Here is a 20,169-nt window from a genome sequence, read left to right as displayed (position 1 = left end):
TGTCAACTGTTCCAGAAAAGTCAAGAGCTAAAAAAAAGTCTATGAGATGTAGCAGCACAAGGCCATTAAGGATCTGGGAAGACCTATTCTGAATCCAAACTGGACTGAGGTTAAGGCTGACTGGGTGGAGACAAACGTCAGAAATATAGCTGTGAATACAGAGGAAAGAAGGGGACAGTGAGTGGGTAGGAGGCTGAGGGTTTCTCTTTCTCTATTTTTTTCTAGAACGAAGAGACATGAGCATGCTCAAAAGCTGATGGGAGGCTTAGTTAAGAGGAAAGCTTAAATATAAAATCACTTATCACACGGATATATCTGTTTGTTTACTCGTTTGCTTCAACCCATTAGTCAGCAAACCCAAACAAAATCAAAGATGGCATTTTATTTTTCTTTGTCCAATGCCTAGAATCATCAGGCCCACAGTGGATGCTCAGAACATGGGCTGGAGGCTGAGAATCTTATCAGCACAAACCTGAAGCCCTGGAGGAAGATATCCAAAGCCGTAAATTAGAAAGGGAACAGAAGCATTATTGAGGCTTATGAACTTAAATAGGATTCTTGAGGTATTTCAAATTCTTAACACGTGCCCAAGAAATCCAGAGACTTAAAATACCATGAGGAAAAAATGGTTAAGAATTCTCTTTCCTTTGGCAGGTCAAGGTTATAGTCCAGCAGCACAAGCTTTCCACCCTGCTATTGCTCTTGCGTATTGTTCAGATTTCTCCAGCAAAAAAATGTCCTTCAGACATGTGAACAATGATGCATCGTCAGTCTCAAGGCCAACCACTCCTCTGTCTTTGGCTTAGTGCTAATGAACCAGCCCTGACAAGGTCAACTGATGGTGCTTCCCAAAAGTCAATGCTCCAACAAGCCTCTCGCCCTTTGCCTTCATCTGCCGAACCATATGTTGCATTCATGTTGTATCTGAGCAGCAAAATATGATGACCACTAAACAAATAAGGTGATGTTGCTTTAAGCTAAGCTTCTCCAAACCTCAACATTCCAAAGCTAAGACTCCACTGTCAAAGGGAAGAGTCCTCCCAAAGGATGCCTTTGCCTTTCTTGTCCTCACACCTGATTTCTCAATGCTGAGGCCCTGCTGCCGAGCCCCTCAAATTACTATTGCATTTCACATGAGGGCAGCAAAGAAAGGACTTGGTCTCTAGCCCAAGTCTATCGATCACAGGAGATTAAAGCAATGGACACAAGAGGGCAAAATCTGTGTTCTTTAAGGAACTCATCTTTCCAGTCTCAAAAAAATCTATAAACAGCTAAGTGAGATGAACCACAGTCCTCACAGGACCCTAAGGAATGCTGACTCAGAAAGAAAAACAGAGGGCCTGTGGCCAAAAGAAACCGAGGTTTCTCAGATCAACATCTTCAGTTTGGCTTAACCTGCCCAATCCACCTGGCAGGCACTTCTGGGGGAATGCCAACCACATCCGGAGAGATATAAGTTCACTACCCTTGGTCACTGCAACAGGATGGGAGAGTTACTATTTTCAACCTGGAAAACCATCGTGTTGTTGTGGTTGGTTAACAGCTGCCATGTTCCACCCTCAGCTGGCCACTGTTCAGAGCTGGGTGCAGCACTCTTAATGGACAGAGCTGGTTTGGAATGTCACATGAGTGGGCCACGTTGAAGCTTGGCTGCCAGGAGCCCAGCTAAGCCACAAGATGGCAGGAAGCAGCTGCCCAGAGAAGAGAAGAGCGCTCCCCTAGAGTTAGGAAAGGTGGGCTTTTATTGGGTCAAGGCTTCGGGCCAACCATTGGTGGGGAGTGTGGCCAACGTGCCAATCTTCTCAGCCACAGCCTCCTCCACTTGGGTCAGGTCAGTAACAGCCACATCAATCGCCTGGTAGAGTAACAACAACTTAATGACATCACTCATGTCAAAAGCATTTTATAAATTAGAACAGGCCCACAAAGGTTCATTTAAGGAAAGTGGGTTTAGCATAACCAATAACAACAGCCAGACACCCACTGAATATGAAGAGGAACACTCTGCCTTCCATCAAATAATAGTCAGAAAAGGACAGCTACCTCAGCCTATCCCCTGGTCCACGTGTGTGCTTCAGCCTGGTCTGCTGTATCTGATATGTCCTTACGTAACCCAGACAAACACTCACTTAGGAAAACAGACACTAAATGTTTCCTAAAATTTTGACCGAAATAAAGAGCACTTATTAGGTAAGACTTGGAAAATGCGGGCTCAATGCTTGGGTGGTGGCAGAGAAAACTGGATTGGTAATTCAGAGATTTGGGAAGGGCCTCAAGCTAATCAAAATAAGTAAAATTTGGTAGAAATGAGGTAACTATTTACTTGCAAGGTTCTCCTGGTCGGAATCTATAACCAAGAATCCCAGCAAGCTTTAGTCCAGGTTCTGAGTCTCAGTTTCCCCAAATGTACACAGTCAAGCACGTAGTAAAATGTCAACCCACTGTGTGTGACAGATGCTATTAGCAAAGGCACAAGACACAAATAATCCTACTATTAAGTGCTTGCTCATTATGAGCGCAAAATACTAACAAATGAGCCTCAGTTTGTTTCCAAGGAAACCACCTCAATATAGTGAAAAGGGCATTAAAATAGATATTCCTTATATTATTACATTTGCCTATTACTAAAGACCAATGTTGTGTCAAATAACATACCAACATGGGAAGGATATTCCTTTAGCTTAGGAATGGTGGGGTCACCTGATCAAGATGTGGTGGTTGTGGGCTGGAGTGACTGGAGGTCCCCTCTTCTGGGTCCCAGGGTGACCAGCAGGTGTCCCAGACAGGGGAAGCCAAAGGTGCAACAGGTCAGACTCACTCAGAGCAGCTTCTAGACACCAGGGAGTATTAGAATCTGGGTGGGGCTCTTAGGTCAGTTTTCATAGAGTCATGGACACTCATCCCAAAGGAAAACAGGGCTACTCCTTCCAATTCCACCCCACCCCACCAGAGGCACTGAGCAGCGGAGGCCTATAATCAGTATGTCACAGTTTCCAAGTCGAGATCAAACTCAAAGCCAGGGCTCAACATCGAAGAAATGAAACCAACACTGGAGATCATATAGTTCTCCATTTAACTAAGAATGGAAAATTGCCTAATGTGTCATCCTATAATATCAAAAAACTAATGCCACCCAAACCTATACACGACTAAGATCTTATTTTGGGCATTCTCATGGCCTTTCTAGGATTTTCCTTTGCTTTTTAAGTTTCATGATCTCTTTCACAAGCCAAGTGTCATGCCCTTAAGGATCAGTCCTGACGTTCAAAGGCATGTATGGGTTCTTCACCACAGGGGCTATGCTTGCACATTTCCCTTTCTAACTAGCAAGAGAAGGGCAGTGAGGTAAGATCCAATGCTTAGGATGGTCCATTTTTCAGAATCACTGGTGGACTGTTGCTTAAGATCTTTGCAGAAACAGGATCTGAGCAGGGAGCAAGGGCAGCAAGAAAACTCCACCCAGAGCTGAGCTCAGAGCATGGAACAAGGCAGGTTCTCAACCCAGTCTCCCAATACTCTCTCCCTTGTCTTTCAAGATCTCATAAAGTCGGATGGTCAAGGTAGAAGTGCGAATGACTCATATCCTCATTCCTCAGTCTCTGAAAGTTTCTGAGAAGTGGAAAAGTCTAGGGGCAACAAACATTTAGATATTAATTCAAGACTGCAAGCAGCCCCAGCTGTGACCCTGGCTCAAAGCACAGCCCTGGCAGGTGAACAGTGTTCAGTGAGCTCTTACTGCAGGAGACGGAATCAGCCACTCACCTAAAACAAGATGACCCTCAGGCAGAGATCACGGTTTCTGCATCTGCAGCTGCACTAACATCGGGTACTTGCTACGCTCTGGTTTTCCCAAAGAACTCTCTCCAATCACAAGCTGCAAGAAGCTGGCTGACCCTGGGGAGAGCAGCTCAGTGCACCTGGTTCATGCACTGTTTCGTGATAGGACTAGACCCTAAATGTGGGTCCCTTTGTGTCTTTCAAGTGAACTTGGGCAGTATCTGGATACAGATGGAATTCTTACTAAATTCTTGATCATGAAATGAACTTCTGAAACCGACCTGTTCTGATGCTATGAATGTCTCTGATGCTTATCTCTATGCAAGAAGACGTGCCTCCAAGAAGGGGTGCACGGGGGGAGGATAGGGAGTGACATTTACTCAAACCCCCAATGTGAGGCAGTGTTCAAGGAGATTTACGGACATTGTTCTATTTGATGCTCACAACCCTCTGGGGTATTTGACAGATAAGAAAACCTGTCAAAAGCTGTTGGTTACCAGAAGTGGGGTGGGTGGGGAGATGGGGGAAATAGGCGATGGGGATTAAGGAGGGCACTTGTTGTGATGAGCACCGGATGATGTTTAGAATTGTTGAATTGCTGTATTGTACACCTGAAACTAATATTACACTGTAATTAGATGGTAACATCTAATTGGAGTTTAAGTAAAAACTTACAAAAAAGAAAAAAAGAAAAAGAAAGAAAGAAAATCTGTCAGGGAGGGTAAGTGAAGAGTCCAAGGTCACAGAAGTAGAAAGGGGCAGGGCCGGGTTTAGAATCCAGATTTGAACATGGACCGGTAAATGGAAGTTTCTTTACTAATTAGGGGTATGTCATTCCTTATGATCATAATTATTGAAGAATCCTGTAACAAATTCTGCTCTTAGAGCCACCATATTCTGAGTGCTCCACAATGGAATAGGACCCTCTTAACTTCTGCTGTCATGTGCATAATTAGGATTTATGTAATAGCAAATAAGGGAAACTGCTATGCAGGACATTCCTGTGGGGGATAAGAGGCCCTTTCTCTAGAAAATGTATATATTTTGCATTTTTATATTTGCAAGTAGTACCCATGTAACCATCAACAAACTAAGAAGAGATTAATATACATGCAAAAACCTGAAGAATTTTCCAGGCTCTCTCACCTGAGGCTCTATAGGGGTAGCAATCCCACCAAGAGGCCCCTTTCTTGGAAAATTCAAGATGTCAAATCATGGTTCATTCAAAAGGTACTTTTTGAGGCCTCTGTTGTGCAGCCACATTCAATTTGGTTTTATAACAAGCCATTTATGATCTATGCAAATTGCAATGCAGTGGCAGAAAGTACCGTGACCACAGACCCAGGAACGGCACTGGGATACTTACCATGAGTGTGAAAATTACATTTCTGAAGAAAACAGCATAAATACGGTGAGAAATATTGTTATGAACATAGCTGGATAATTGTTGCCAAAGGAGGTGTTTCATTTGGCAAGAATCAAGAAGTCTAGAACCAGGCCTTAATGTCAGAGGTGTTTTTAACTGGAGAGGTTTCACACAGCCTTGTGAAGCCTTCTGGAAGCCATCAGCCCAGCCCCAGCCCCAGTGTTTAGATGCTGGCTCTGACCACTAAAATGATGCCACCATTGTCACTCTCCCATTTTTTTTATGTTTGAGAGAGAACCGCAGATGTCCCTTAATCTCTAACTGCCTGCCACACGTTAAAGAATTTTTATATCTATATAAAAATCTGTATGGAAAAGAAAAACATAAATATATGTATATATGTATGTATAACCTGGCCAAAAAGCCTATTAGAGGAAGTAAAATATTTGAGACCTTACTTAGAGGTACTTTTGGGATCTCACAGTCAGAAGACCTAAAGGGCTCTGTTCAAAATTCCCTATCCTATTTGATTTAAATTTTCTCAATATATGAAACCCAAGAAGTAGGCTGACCATTAATTAGCAAGCTATTCACTGCACCCCAGGGCAGTCATCCAAGGCACAGAGAGTGCTGAAATCTTCCATGTGGAGACTGATTTCAACAGTTTACCACAAAGAAGTAACTCAAGTCCCAGGACATGCACTGTTTGGGTATAGAAACCAACAAAGAACAACAAAGTTTGAGCAATAATCTTTTACTACATTAAAAACAACTAAACAGGGGCGCCTGGGTGGCTCAGTCGGTTAAGCATCTGACTTCAGCTCAGGTCATGATCTCGTGGTTTGTGAGTTCAAGCCCCGCATGGGGCTCTGTGTTGACAGCTTGGAGCCTGAAGCCCGCTTGGGATTCTAGGTCTCTCTTTCTGCTCCTCCCCTGCTCATGCTTTGTCTGTCTGTCTGTCTCTCAAAAATAAATAAACATTAAAAAAAAAAAACTAAACTAAACAGACCATGTCCTACTTCTTATGTTCCACTGGGGGAGGGACTCTGAAGGGTCAACACTTTACAAGACTCAGAAGAATAGAAACCTCACAGTGGCTCCATAAAGCTCCCTTTGCACACACAGGGACCGTCTGTGGACAGAACCATTCCCTAGGTTATGTTGCCTCTAGAAACCAGAGAGAAACACAACACGCACACATGGCATTTCCATGACAATGGTCCCAAAAGTCACCGCTTCCAAACCTTAGTCTGATTTGCTTCACTATCAACTTTTATGCTGAATGACACATTACAAACTTGTACTGTCTTGCATTCCCCCCTCGGTCCTCTCTGGGGGTAGGGCAGACAATGAGACAAGGATAGACACAAAGTCCAGAGAGAAGTGGAAGGAGCTTCTCTAGGATGTCCCCACCGAGCCTGGCCCTGGCTCCCTGCCTGAGCCCCCCCGTCTGAAGACAGACCACAACCACACGGCCCCTTGCGGGCAGGCTGCAGGGAAAGGGGCGGGAAGGACTGTGGGAGAACGCTGAAGTCAGCTGCTCATGAGCCTCTGAGTCAGCACCTTCAAGACCAGAGTGGCTGCTGGGAAACAGACTTCTCTCCCACAAAAACCCCAAATATAACAGCAGTCTAAGAGCTTGAAACCAATGGACACAGTTCCAGGCGGGAGTTCCAAGCTGATCATGGGTGCCAAGGAACTGGGGAACAGAACCCATCACCCACCCAGTCACGGCTGCCTTCCCGAGACAGCAGCAGTGTTCAAGAGACAAGGAAAGACGAGTGGGGTGTTACATGGATGTGCAGGAGTGAGTCCTGCCTGGAGCTGGGCTCAGTTTTAAGTCCTTACCGAATAACCAAACACAACAATGACCTCATCCCAGAAACTGTTTTCCCCAGGAAGACTTGGATGGCTTCACGTTTCAACTTAGTTGTTGCTTTTAAAGTGAACGGGTATAGAGGGTAATTGGGGATGCAATGGAAAGAGACTCAAAATGTTCTAATCAATGAGGTATGAAAGTCATGCAACTTTAAGTACGTCTCAGGATGTATTACCCGAGAAAAGCACAACACAAAATTGTACACAGACACACACATACTAACTTAGAAAAAAAGTTTAGAAGGAAAGATACTGACTGACCTCTCCAAGTATGAGTGAAGGAATTATAAACAATTTATTTAATTTTTTTCTACTCTTCTAAACCTAAGAATTCTCCAGCTATCTGACCAAGCACACAGTTTCACAAAGGATGTACGTTAACCAGTATGGGAGGAAGGAGTTCCTTGTCTGGGTCACCAGATGTTCCAAATTAATCCCAGTGACCAAGACGGATGCAGACAGCAAGGACAGCCAGCACATCTATCGACAGAATTATTTTTCACATTCTCTTTAATGAATGTGTATGGCTTTTCCAATGGGGGTGGAAAACATCCTAAGAAGTTAGTGGCCTGAGACATCATGCATGTGGGAGCCTTGAGAGCTTCAAGAATCTGCCTCTTCTCTACCCAGGGAGAGTCTCTCAATACTGTAGGATTGTATGGGGTGAAGGGAGGCAGAGAGAAACAGCACCCGGGCAGAATTCTGAAATGCAAGCTTAACTCAGAACTGTGCATTCCGGTGGTTGGACAAAACAGCTGCGTACTCTCTCAAATACATAATACTCCTGCTTCCAAAATGACAAGTTTGCCATGCTGAGGCCACTCACACCTCACCCACACCCGCCCTGCACACCCAGACTCTGCACTGTATGCAAAGAAATGTTAACATCTGTCGGGGGGGGGGGGAGGGGGAGAGGAGGCATCTACTGCATGCTGGGCCCCTCTCCTAACTAGCACCAGGCCAGGTCCTTCCTCTATGTCTTCTCCTTCAAAGTTCAAAATAATGTAGAAACAAGGGGTTGTGAGCTATTTTAAGACAGGAAACCAGAAGTACAAGACAACCCGTCAGTAGACTGAGAAACTACGGGGATGGAATTGGCACGTGTCATCTGGCTTAGAAGCCCTTGCTCCCAGGCAATGTGGACACAAGCAGCCTTCTGCATAAAGACATATCAGGGGATTATTTCTGGCTCCTGAAGGAGGGACAGTTTCATGAGAATGGTTGTGAAAGTTTGAAAAAAGAAAAAATGCTGCTAAAAGCCAGTTACGGACACTGCCAGGCTCCTTGGGGCTTTTATGGTGCTGCTAAAGGGAAGCAAGGTCCATTCTGCCATGCTGGCACTCCTTAGGCAAAGCCTGGTGATTCACAGGGGGAGGCCGGCCCCTTCTGCACATTGGGCAGTGGCTGCAGCGACCAGAGGTGGTGGCACTGACTCATAAAGCAGCCAGTGGTCACTGAGCCCTCCTTTTGTTCCAGGCTGTGCACTGGGTGCTTTATTCACATTCTCTCTCGTTTGCAAGAGCTCTATGCCCAGAGTGACACAAGCAGCAGGTGGTGTTATTGGATTCAGACCCAGGACAGCCTGATCCTAAGCACTTTTCCTGCTAACACAGATAGAACCACGTCGCGAATCCCAGACCCTCATCTCTTTGACACAGGAAGAGTGGATCCCTGCTGCACGGTCAGCACATCAAATCCTAATCCTGTTCACAACTTGAATTGCTCCAGAAGGTACAGGGCATGTGAATGTCCTGGAGAAATGTCACGGGTGGAAGAATTAGGATTGGATGTGCTGACCGTGCAGCAGGGATCCAAATCAAATCCCAGGAGGCCTCACCTGCTAACCCATGTCCAGGCCACCCTCAGCACCTGCTCCTTCCACAGAGGGATGGTCATTCTTCCACAGTGACAGGTCATTTATATGCTCTGGTTTGCTTCCTATATTTCTGCTTTCTCTTCCCTACTATACTCAAAGTTCCTTTCAAATCAGTACTTCCCAACTGTAAGACCATTTGCAAGGAGGAATCACAGAAACAACAGAATAAACTGCAGAAGAAACTAAGATCCTGCCTAAAATTGTTCCACTTACTGTATTTGCAGGCAGCATGGTTTTGGATGGAGTGACCCCTCTGAGACATGATTCTACAGTATCTCATAAGAATGCAACTTCCAGAATGGGAGCTGCCAATTGCAATTTCACTGGAATCCATGGAAAGTCTTATTCTTAGATTGAAAACTTCAAGTGCTCAAACAGGAGACAACAAACACTTGGCTTGGCCATAGTTCATTTAAAAAATTAAAAACCTTCAACTTTTGGTAGTAATGTTAAAAAGCACCTCAACAGTATCATGTGATTGTTAAACAGAAAATAAAAAGTGGACATATTGTTAGGATGTGCTAATGGAAGTGGAATGTCCAGATCACAGAAATGTTCAGCTGAACTCTGGGCCGAGCCCTCATTATCCAAAATGACAACACGCTCGATGCTGAGAAGTGCACTTAACAAACTGCTACAGTCCTCAGAGGAGGAAGAGCCTTGGTGTCTTTGTGGTAAGAAAAGAGCACAGAGAAATGTAAAGAAATTTTCAGATGTTTGACAGGCTGACATATGGAAGAGGGGGTCTAGAACATGAACCGGTGAGTAGAAATTACTGAGAAACAATGTTCTGTTCAATCAAAAGAAACTTGCAAACTGTGTCTGTGGGAGGCAGAATGACGGCCCCCAAAGATGCCCACGCCCCAATCCCAGAACCCGTGTCTGTGTTACCTTAAGTGGTAAAGGGACTTTGCAAGTTTGATGAAGTCAAGGATCTTAAGATGGGGAGACTCCAGGATTAACCTTGTAATCACAAGGCTTCTTATAAGAGGGAGGCAGGAATGTCAGAGAAAGAGATGCGACAACAAAGCAGAGGTCAGACTCAGAGAAAGATATGGGTGCCACACTGCTGGTTTTGAAAGTGGAGGAAGGGGCTACAAGCTAAGGAATGCAGACAGCTTCTAGAAGCTGGAACAGGGTGGGGAACCACAACGGAACCGATTCTCCCCTGGAGCTTCTAAAAGGAATGCAGCCCCACGGACACCTGAATTTTAGCTAACTAGTATCCACTGTGGACTTCGGACTTTCAGAACAGTAACGGAATGCATGTGTGTTGTTTTAAGCCACTAAGTCTGTAGAAATTTGTCAGAGCAGCAACAGGCGATGAATGCCATGTCTAACAAGGGAATAACCACTACCGGCCCCAGTGAGCTCCCTGTCTCAGAAGGCAATCCAGAAGAGACTGAACACCTACCCATCAGGAATGCTGTGCAAGAAGTCCTGGATGACTCACAGCACACACTGTGACCCTAAGAGTCCACATGCACTTGGCTGGTCCTTCTCCTGCCATTGTATTCAACACACTGGTCTCCACCCCAGCCTGGTGGCAGGCAAGGTTTGCCCTCGCCTTCTCCCAGGAGGACAGCAGCAGTTAGTAAAAGGCACACTTTGGGTGGGGGATGTCCCAGTGGTGCCCGGGCATGGCTCAGCACTACAGTGCTTGCGGGGTGCCTACCTGAGCAGAGGACCCCTCTGTTTCTGGCACAGGAAAAGTTGTCACACTGGCAGAAAGCCCCGTAGATCTTGCCGAACTCGCTCTCGAAGCAGGAGCACTGGTTGCAGCTGCACTCCCCACGCCCGCTGCACAGGGGCTTGCCCTCTGCTTCCCGGCACAGGTTCTGGTATCCACTCTGGCTCTCCCCTTCCTGGCACTCGCACCTGGTGCCCAGGTAGCTGGGGTTGCAGTCGCACAGGCCACAGACGTAAGTCCCGTTCCCACTGCATCTGGCGCTGTCGGGCTCCAGCCCTGTGCTGCAGCCGCACCTGCAGCTGTAGGTGACCCCCACCTCCAGGCTGTCCCGGAACCCCACTGGCCGCAGCGTGAACGTGTGCTCCGCGTGCTTGCCTGGACAGCTCCGGGCCTCCGCCGACACCTCGAAGGACGCCTGTGCAGAAAGAAGAGAGGGGACGTGGCGTGGCTAGTCAAGAGCTCTGGGGTATCTGCACCGGCCTCCTAACCCCCCCGGGGACCCAGGGAACTTCCCCCCACCCCCGTCCCGAGGTCCTTGATGCAGAGCTGCCACTGAGCCCCAAGGAGGAAGAGGCCCCAGGCCACCAAGCGCCCTCACTGTACCGAGGACGAGAACACTCGGGCGCGCCCATGTTCGACGGGCACGTTATCTTTTAATCTGCACGACCCTGAGGAAACTTCGGGCTTCCACAGAAAGGTAGAGACTCACTCCAGGTCACACAGTTCTTCCTGCATTTCACCTGTATCCTATCCTCTCCCCTGGCCATTGTGGAAGTCACTCAGTCAACAAGTACTTGCTAAGCACGCCTTCCATGCCGGGCACTGAGCTAGAAGTGCTCCCTGACCTCACAGGGCACGGAGGTCCACGGACCCTGGCCGATTGCCTGCCCATCTGCAGAAAGGTTTCCTCTCCTGCTGGAGAGGGGACGGGATGACCCTGGGTCCCTTCCAGGGTATCTGTCTTCCCACAGATAACACCTGAAGCCTCGCTCACGTGCGACCCAGGTTCCTCCTCTGGCTGGTCCTCGTAGCTGCGTCTTTCACGATCACGGCCCCAAGGTCATAAACAAGAGTCATCACAGATAAAACACTCCACACACACGGACAATATTTCTCTTTTTAAACAAGGCATGAAGAGAAGTGCCGCTACCTCCTGAGCTTCTCATGGGTTGCCCGGGAAACAGGCAGCAAGGTGGTCCTAGGTGGCAGACGGCAGTGCAGGAAAGATGCCTGTTGGCTGCCCACAGGGCTGCAGTGTGAGGAAGGCAAGGACACAGCAGCCTGGCTCTCCCAGGGGGCGGAGACTGGCTCCCCGCCCCGCCCTCCCCCCCCCCCCCCCCCCACCGAGAAAGGAGCCATGTGCGGTAGTCATCCAACACTTGGCTCAGAGCCCAGCACAGGTGGGGTCCACAGACAGGTAGCTGGCACCCCCTGACCAAACACTACTCTGAAACGCTCCTCTCAACGGTGGCACTCTCTGACCAGACAGAGGCCTGTGCCCACTCCAGAAACTGACTCACTGCATCTGGCCAAATGTCTTTATTTCATCTCATTTCATGTTTATTTTTGAGACAGAGACAGAGACAAAGCGTGAGCAGGGGAGGGGCAGAGAGGGAGACACGGAATCCGAAGCAGGCTCCAGGCTCCCAAGCTGTCAGCACAGAGCCCGACCTGGGGCTTAAACTCATGGACCGCGTGCGACATCATGACCTGAACTGAAGTCCGACGCTTAACCGTCTGAGCCACCCAGGCGCCCCTATTTTTTTTTTAATTTTTTTTTTTAACATTTATTTTTGAGACAGAGAGAGACAGAGCATGAACGGGGGAGGGCCAGAGAGAGAGGGAGACACAGAATCCGAAGCAGGCTCCAGGCTCTGAGCTGTCAGCACAGAGCCCGATGCAGGGCTTGAACTCACAGAGCGCGAGATCATGACCTGAGCCGAAGTTGGACACTAACGGACTGAGCCACCCAGGCGCCCCAAGGCGCCCCTATCTTTGAAAAGGTTCCTCAGTTCATTCTGAAGCTCAGAATGGGTTGGAACCAGTTTTAGCTGTTGTTATTCTTAATTCTATTATTTGGGCTGGATTAAAACTGATTTTTAAAAAGTCATCTAGGCTTAGTTGGTTATGCATTGACTCTGATTTCAATTCAGGTTATGATCTCACAGTTCGTGACTTCGAGCCCTGCGTCAGGCTCTGTGCTGGTAGTGCAGAGTCTGCTTGGGATTCTCTCTCTCCCTCTCTCTCTGCCCTTCCCCACTCATTTCCCCCCCGCCCCCCAAAGATGAATAAGTACACATTTAAAGTTAAATAAATAAATAAATAAATGAATAAATAATCATCTATAACTTGTTTTACTGTTATTTAGGTAACAATGCATATTTTTAGAGAACATCGAAAACATGTTTTTTCTAAATGTTCTACAGATTCCTATCACTTTGGGGTCTTTAATAATTCTAAAAGGCTTCCCCTCGGATTCTAGGACCTGTGGGGCCACCCCAGTGTAGGGGTAGGTGAGACTGAGCAGGAGGACAGACCCAGCACTCCAGGCGCCAGAGAGAGGTCCTACTTGGTGGCACACACGGCTCCAAGGGGACTCAACAACAGACATCCAGGAATCAGTGTTAGCCAAGGGGTATCACAGGTGAGCTGAGGATGGTGACCACTAGCCAAAATCACAGGGTTCTGGGAGAGCCAAACCAGCAGCAGACAGTAGGGACTAACCCATCCCCTTTCCAGAGAGGAAACAGGGTTGGTGGGTCAGGGAGCTTAATGCTGGTCACACAGCTGGCGGGGGTGGGACCGGGCCTGTGCTCTCCTTGGCACGTCACTTCCTGGAAGTGGGGAATGCGCCAGATGTTCAGTGTCCTTATCTGGGGACAGAGGGAGAGGTGGCCCAGCTCACTGCAGGGACCACTAGATGGTGGTCCCCAAGGTGGTGACCAGAGGCGTCTCCAAATCATCCTGCCTTGTGCTAGCCTACAGATAGGAAGTGGGGGGAGGGGGTACTTGACCGAAGCCACCCACGGGGCCATCGAGAATGCAAAGGTGAGCATCCCTCCGTTCAGAGAGAAGCCATGGCTTGCTCAAGGCTACTACTTCTGAGGGCTACAATTGTGTGGGACCTATGAAGTGAAACGCCCTTGCCTCCCAAAGGCATCTGTGGGTCAGAAGTGGAATAAGCTACAGAGGAATAACCCAGACCAAAAGCCAAAGGGATTTAATTACTGAAAGATGGTGAGGAGTGTCCATCTGTGAGCATAACCTTCCCCCAGGGAAACGTGCCTGTATTAAGGGACAAAGTAACGAGAGAATTAAATCTCCCCAGTCTTACCAGCGTGTCTGTGTTCTCCAGGGCCTAAGTGCAGAAGCTAGGGGAGCCCCTGCATCAGTGCAGGGAGCCAGTCACCCAGGACTTAGAAAGGCTCACATGCCGTCCGCCTGGCCAGCAGCACAAGGACGACTGGCTTTAAGCGGTCCCGGTGGCCTTCCCCAGCTAAAGTTGTGGTCTAACCGAGGTCCTAGCTGTCGGGCCCGTGCAGCCAGCCACCTGATCACCAGAGAATGACTCTAATTCAGCCATGGGGTCTCATGTCCTGCCGGGCACAGGAAGGCTATAAAAAGCACTTCAGGAACAAGTAAATCTGTTCTGCTAACCTCCTTTCAGAGTCCATTCCCTGAGGGATCAGGAAGGAATCCAGAGTCTGTCAGGCAGCTGGAATGAGACTTTTCCCTGATTACTGCAGGCTTCAACTGATACTGAAAGCTCCCCAGTTCCTTGAGACTTTCCATCTCCCACTCGGAGATTCCAGAGAAAGGTCATGGACACAGCAGCCCTCCCTCCCATCCAGTCTTGTTATTGAAGCCTCATTGGGATGCTCCTGGTTTCCCCACAGGGCTCTTGGCCTGACCCTCGCTTTCAAAAGGGCTGCCCAGCCCCCCCCCCCCAAAACCCACCAAACCCAGGGCTGTACAGACGCCAAGTCCACCAGGAACTCACTGAAACAAAGCGCTGGGCACGGGCATGGGGTACAGAGCCGCACAGGAGGTGACAGGAGGGGGGATGCTGTGGGAAGCCCGGGATGGGCTCACTGCGTCCTTTGTACTGGGCGTTAGTGCTTGCTGCACGGCTGGCCACTTGCATACTGATTTGTCAAAGCCGGTTCATGAGAAAATCAACTCCCAGCGGCCGGGCCCACTCCATCAGCACTGGCTGGTGTTGGGGCCAGAGGAGGAAAATTAGAGAAAACACGGAAATCACTGGAGAAGAGAACCTTATTGGAGATGACACTTTCAACAATTTGAAGAGTGTTTCTCGTTGAGGATGACCTTGTCCCTTACCCCCTGCCATCTTTCCTGCTTCTTGCCCAGAAGAGCTCTCTTAACCCAGAGAACACAGGACAGTCACAAAACCGTGGCCTCTGGTTGGAAGTGACCACAGAGTCCCTGCCTGTGGAAGCTTTAGCTACAGGGGTGAGACCCACCTGGCTGCCACCTGAACCCAGCTATCCCAAGGCTGCACCCCACACACGCACCCCATGGGGCACACCCTCATCCATAGACCAGACCCAGAGGTACCCCATGACAGTTATTCCCTGTGTGCTTTCCCTAATCCCGCTTCCCTAGGGTAAGTCCCCGAGCCCTTCTGCTCACTCTACACTCCTGCCTACCTCCTGCCATTCGCCACCTTGTCCATGGGGCTCCCAAATCATGGCACTGAAGAAAAACACCCGGCTGCCAAATAACACCAGACACCTTGGCACATCTGTCCTACCCGTATGGCCCGGGCCTGCCTCTGCAGCCTCCACTCCAGCCACCCTCTCCTCAGGCCCCAACACTCCCCTCAGATGCTTCCTCCTACAAAAGGGCAATGCTTGTTCACAGCCTCAGAGCCTCACCTGCTGCTCACCATGCCATGCCCACTCCTCCCCCTCCATGCCTGGAAAACCCCTACTCATGCTTCTTAGCTCGAACAGCACCCCTGTGATGTGGTCCTTCTTCCTTGGGGCTGCAGTGACACCTTGCTGAGCTTTTATAGCCGCACCCATCACCCTCTATGGGGCTGCCTCATCTGCACGTGTATTTCCTCTGCCAGATTTGTCCTTGAGACAGATGTTAGAGCAGGGAAGTGCCCACATACTCAGTAGCCGGCCTGGTTGCTGAAGCCCAACTGTGAGCCCCCTAGAGAAAGCTCAGTCTGGAAGGAGGGACAGAAGTTTGCCTTCCTGGCCCAGGGCTAAGAGAATCAGATTGGTCTCAGCCAGAAGTGCAGAAATGCATCTCTCTTTCAGCAAAAAGGTGGCTGAGGGAGCGCCCCCTCATTCCCTGCCAGGGCCGGCTCCACGGGCCTGTGTCTGTGCACTCCCAGGGCCCCACACTCCGAAGGGCCCTGTGCCGTTTAATCCTCTTCTGTTGTCACCTTCAGACTCTGCATTTTTGAACAAGGACCCCATGCTTTGATTTTGCACTGGGCCCTGCCCCTTATGCCGCCAGCTCTGCCCCCACTGCTTCCGGGGCCCTCAAAGAGCTAGCCTCTCGTGGGCTGGCGTGGCCCTTGCGGGCAGCAGCATGTTCAGCTGTGACGGGTGAGTGGCTGCCGCTCGGTGCCAGTCCCTCTTCATCCCCAGAAAATGAAAACTCTACCTCCCTTGCAGCAGAGCCAGGGGCCATGTGACCATGGCCTCCCGGCCCGGAAGACAACACTGCGCGGTGAGCTGCCACGGCAGGCTTCCGTCTGAGTCAAGGGGACGCTCCCGGCACACGCGTGCGGAAGAGCCGTCGAGGGCATCCGTGTGGAGGCAGCGCCCTTCTTTCTCTATCGCAGATGCTCTACCAATCATCCCAAGACAGCTGAGATTTTTTGTGTCTGCGAGAAAATGCCATTTAAAAATCTTTTTTTTTTTTTTTTTTTGTCCTCTGGACAATGTCCTTACTGAGCTATCCTGGCAAAAAAACAAAATCTGTACAGCACGGTGTCTGTATGTAAGTGGTAATGATAGCACCTTGGGCTTCCTTGAAAGCTTTTTTTTCCAAAGTGCGTGAGGTATACCACAGGCTTTGTTTGGTACCAGCAGCTTCAGTTTCGACTGCTGGTGTTTGGGGTTCGAGAGCAGCAGGATTTCCGGCAAGTTTCTCAGGTCCCCCTTGGAGCCTCAGTCTTTCTCACATGAAGTGGGGAAGTAATGTCTACCTTACAGGCGCTGCAAGAAGCAGAGGCAGCAGCAGTAAATCCCGACGGCAGAACGGGGCCCGTGATAAACCCCTGGAGTGGTACTCATGTTATCCCCTCCATGATAAGGAGGACTAGTCAGATGACCTTGGTTTGAGTGGCAAGTCCACTGCTTGCTAGCTGGGGGATCTCGGGGATGTTGTCACACTCCCAAATCTCAGTCTAGCAGCAATGGGTGCAGCGTCCCATCCCCCACCTGAGCCAGGGGGTGTGTGCACTGCATGAGGTGAGGTGCCTAAAGGCACTCGATAAACTGTGTTCCCCGTGTGAGGGCCCCCATTCTTTGTTACCGTACTTTGCTTCGAAATGAACCCTTTGAAATAGATAGGACAGAACAGAATCATAGGCATTAAAAGTCCAGGGAAAGGTGGTCTAGGGTACCAGCATCAGAGCCAGAAAGCCCCAGCTTTGAATTTTCACTTTGCTACTTATGGTAGTGGAATCTGGGCAATTCAAATCTTTGTGCCTGAGTCTTTCTCATCTGTCAATATAAATAATGGCATCTTCCTCACAGGGAAGTGGTGAGGAACACAGAGCTAACTCACAGTCTAATTTGTTCCTGGTCTTTCCTAAGGCTAACTGCATGTCCCTTTTGGGTCCATGAGGGACCCCAATATTCTCATAACAGTTTTCTCATTTTTGCTTAAGGCAGTGTAAATTGCCGGAGTTTCTTGCATATCCCAAAAGAAATCTAACTTTATGCTGTCGTTATCAAAAAACACCAGTTCCTTTGACCTTCCTGGTTTCTAGACAATTCATTGTGATAGTTGCTTGTCATTTGCTCTTTGAAAAAAAGAGAACTGAGCACAGAACTCCAGATGTAGTCTTACCCACACGAAGAAGAGTGGAACCATTATCTGTGGGGTTTCAAAATACTTCTGTTAATATGACCTCAATGGCTTTTTTTTTTTTTTAAGCAGCATTGTTTATTCACATTAAGCCTTTGAGAATCAGAATCTGCCAGGTCCTTATCTTAAAAACTACTAGCAAACTAAGTTTCCTCTACCCTGTTAATAGTCTGAACTAAATGCAAGATATCAGTCCTGTGATTTCAATACTGCTGAATTTTGAAAATGATTTTAAGTCTTGGTTTTCCTGGAGCAAAGATAATCTGTGTTCTCTAGTTCTGTGACCTTTTCATACTTGATAAGCAGTCTTTCGTGAGTTCCACTCAAGCCAGTAGAAAACACAAGTAGATAAGAGACATTTGGAACCTCATTCAAGTCTTCCCTCCAGCTGACATTATGAACACTCCTCAGAAGCAAGTTTACTCAGCTACAAATCTGCCTAACTGTGCTGTCATCAACTCACATCATTTATCTTATCCATAAGGATGTCATGAGACATTGCCAAGAGCCTTCCTGAACCCCAGGCGTCTTGTGTGTGTGCTGTGGGTCTCTCTCTCACTTCTGTCCCACTGCACCTATTTCTCCAAGTAAGGGTTCCTTGCTGGGTGTTTTTCATGTGTTATTCTTGCGCCTTCCTGACACTGCCCCAGGCATTCTAGCCACAGATCCACAGAACTCACTTACATGTCATTTTCTCTGGTTATCTCTACCTCCTTCTGTTTTTCATAGCTGTCTCTCTAAACCCTGTGACAATTAGGCGTTGTGGTTTTCAAAAAATCATCTGGATTGATCAAAACAACATAAATATGTTGCAAAATTTGACAAGTATTAAAAAATAAAATTTTCTTGGAAGTGCCTCTTTAATGAGATGACGCTTTCCCCACCTAAACAGTCCATGTATATATTATTACTTACTGCTAAATAAGACAGGGATCAATTCTATTCCAATTTTGTATTGGTCTAGATTAAAGCACAACCTCCAAACAAACTTATTCATTTAATTAGGAAGATGGGAATGGAAGGATTTTTGTGCGGCAATGTTACCTTATTTTATGAGTGCCTTCCGAGTTAAATGCCACAATCATTTTTAATTTTTAATGATTTATCATCTGACAACTGATTAGGACCTCTTTCACTTTTTTTTTTGTAAATAAACTTGGAAAAAAACATGCTTTAGAAAAAGAGTTGTTACTTAGAGTCCTTCACTTTCTCAACACTGATGCCATGTTCTGAATTTTCCCTTTGACAGGGCGAGGCACCACTGTAAGACTTAGAACAGGCGAGACATCCGCCTGTGTGTCATAAATGAGGGCTGCTGTGAAGGGGAAGGAAGGAGAGGATCAGGCATGGCATGTGGGAAAGGCCCAGAAGACCATATGGAGGCTCAACCAGACACGTGGCTACACCTACTTTTAGAGCTCTTTCCCCTAGAGCCCTGGGTATAAGTGTGTGTGTATCCACTTTGGCCTTCATTAGTGCTTAGTGCCCCCAAAGATATGGTCATCTATTTTCAAGGTCCCTATCCATTTTTTTGGCTCTAGTCAGATTCTTTTATGTGTGGAAGAGAACTTTCTCTCACTGCCTTTCTGTTTTCTGAGCAATGAAACTATCAACATAGCAAGGAAAGGATCCACGGTCTGCTTCTAAGCAGCAGGAAGCTCTGGAAGACGTGTGGACAGCTCTCCATCACCACTCTGCCTGCCTCTGTGCCTGGGTTTGTTCTTTGTTCTCATCACCCATATATTCTCCCCTCCCTTAAGCCCTTGGCTTGGCACATAGGTACATATCTTTACATTCAACATTTCTTAATTATACCCACTTAACCCACACAGAGCTTCTAGGCCCTCCATCGCTGTGGAGTTATCCATTCCATGTGACCAAATCAGAAGAAATGGATGGCTTTCTTCATACTTCGCAGAAAAGGGAGGGTCAGATTATCCGAGACACAGAGCAGGCTGCAGAGGACTAGGAAGGAAGGCCAGTTCTCTTAGATTCCCACCCATACTCGCCCACCTGATTTCATCCCTGTCAAATGAAAATAATAATGGTTGAAAACACCAAGGGCACAATGTCAACTTGAGGAAGCCCTAGGTGGCGATGCACTGAACACTGTCGACTGACCAGATCCACCCGGCACCTTAAACACACAACACAGAGCATGCCTAGGAAGGTCCCCCAGTATGTTATGCTGAGTTGGAAGACATAATATAAACCCCTAAAGGACTCTAATAAGTCACAAAAGTTACCAGAAGTCAAAGAATGATGACCAATGCTAACAGGTATAAATGGGGGTGAGAACTTACCGTGTCTCCAATCTTTAGGCCTTCACACTTCCTCTGGCCAGGGTAGGACATACCATCCTGGCAGGTAGCAGTAAAGAAGAGATTAAGATCCTCAGGCTGATCCCAGACAGACAGCTCCACTTTAGACCGGATGCTCTGAACAGAGAGAGAAAATGGAACCGGAACCAGTTAGTAAAGGCTGCAGTTCTCCACACTGGTTCTC

The 20,169-nt window shown here is 48.0% G+C and overlaps 1 protein-coding gene across 1 annotated transcript in view; it reads right to left on the bottom strand.

Annotated features, from left to right (window-relative positions):
* ITGB5 (integrin subunit beta 5) overlaps positions 1-20,169 on the bottom strand; it is a 121,992-nt gene that overhangs the window by 22,262 nt on the left and 79,561 nt on the right. Inside the window, exons 9-10 of the mRNA XM_047099143.1 lie at positions 19,968-20,102; positions 10,573-11,002 (exon numbers count right to left, since the gene is read on the bottom strand). Coding sequence (XP_046955099.1) covers positions 10,573-11,002; positions 19,968-20,102 — 565 coding nt within the window. The remainder of the gene's footprint in view (positions 1-10,572; positions 11,003-19,967; positions 20,103-20,169) is intronic.

Source organism: Lynx rufus, unplaced genomic scaffold (assembly GCF_022079265.1).
Source record: "Lynx rufus isolate CCGP_SWC_20201006 ecotype Redwood Valley unplaced genomic scaffold, mLynRuf1.p SCAF_5, whole genome shotgun sequence".
NCBI classification, from domain to species: Eukaryota; Metazoa; Chordata; class Mammalia; order Carnivora; family Felidae; genus Lynx; species Lynx rufus.
This window is presented reverse-complemented; position numbering and strand designations above follow the sequence as displayed.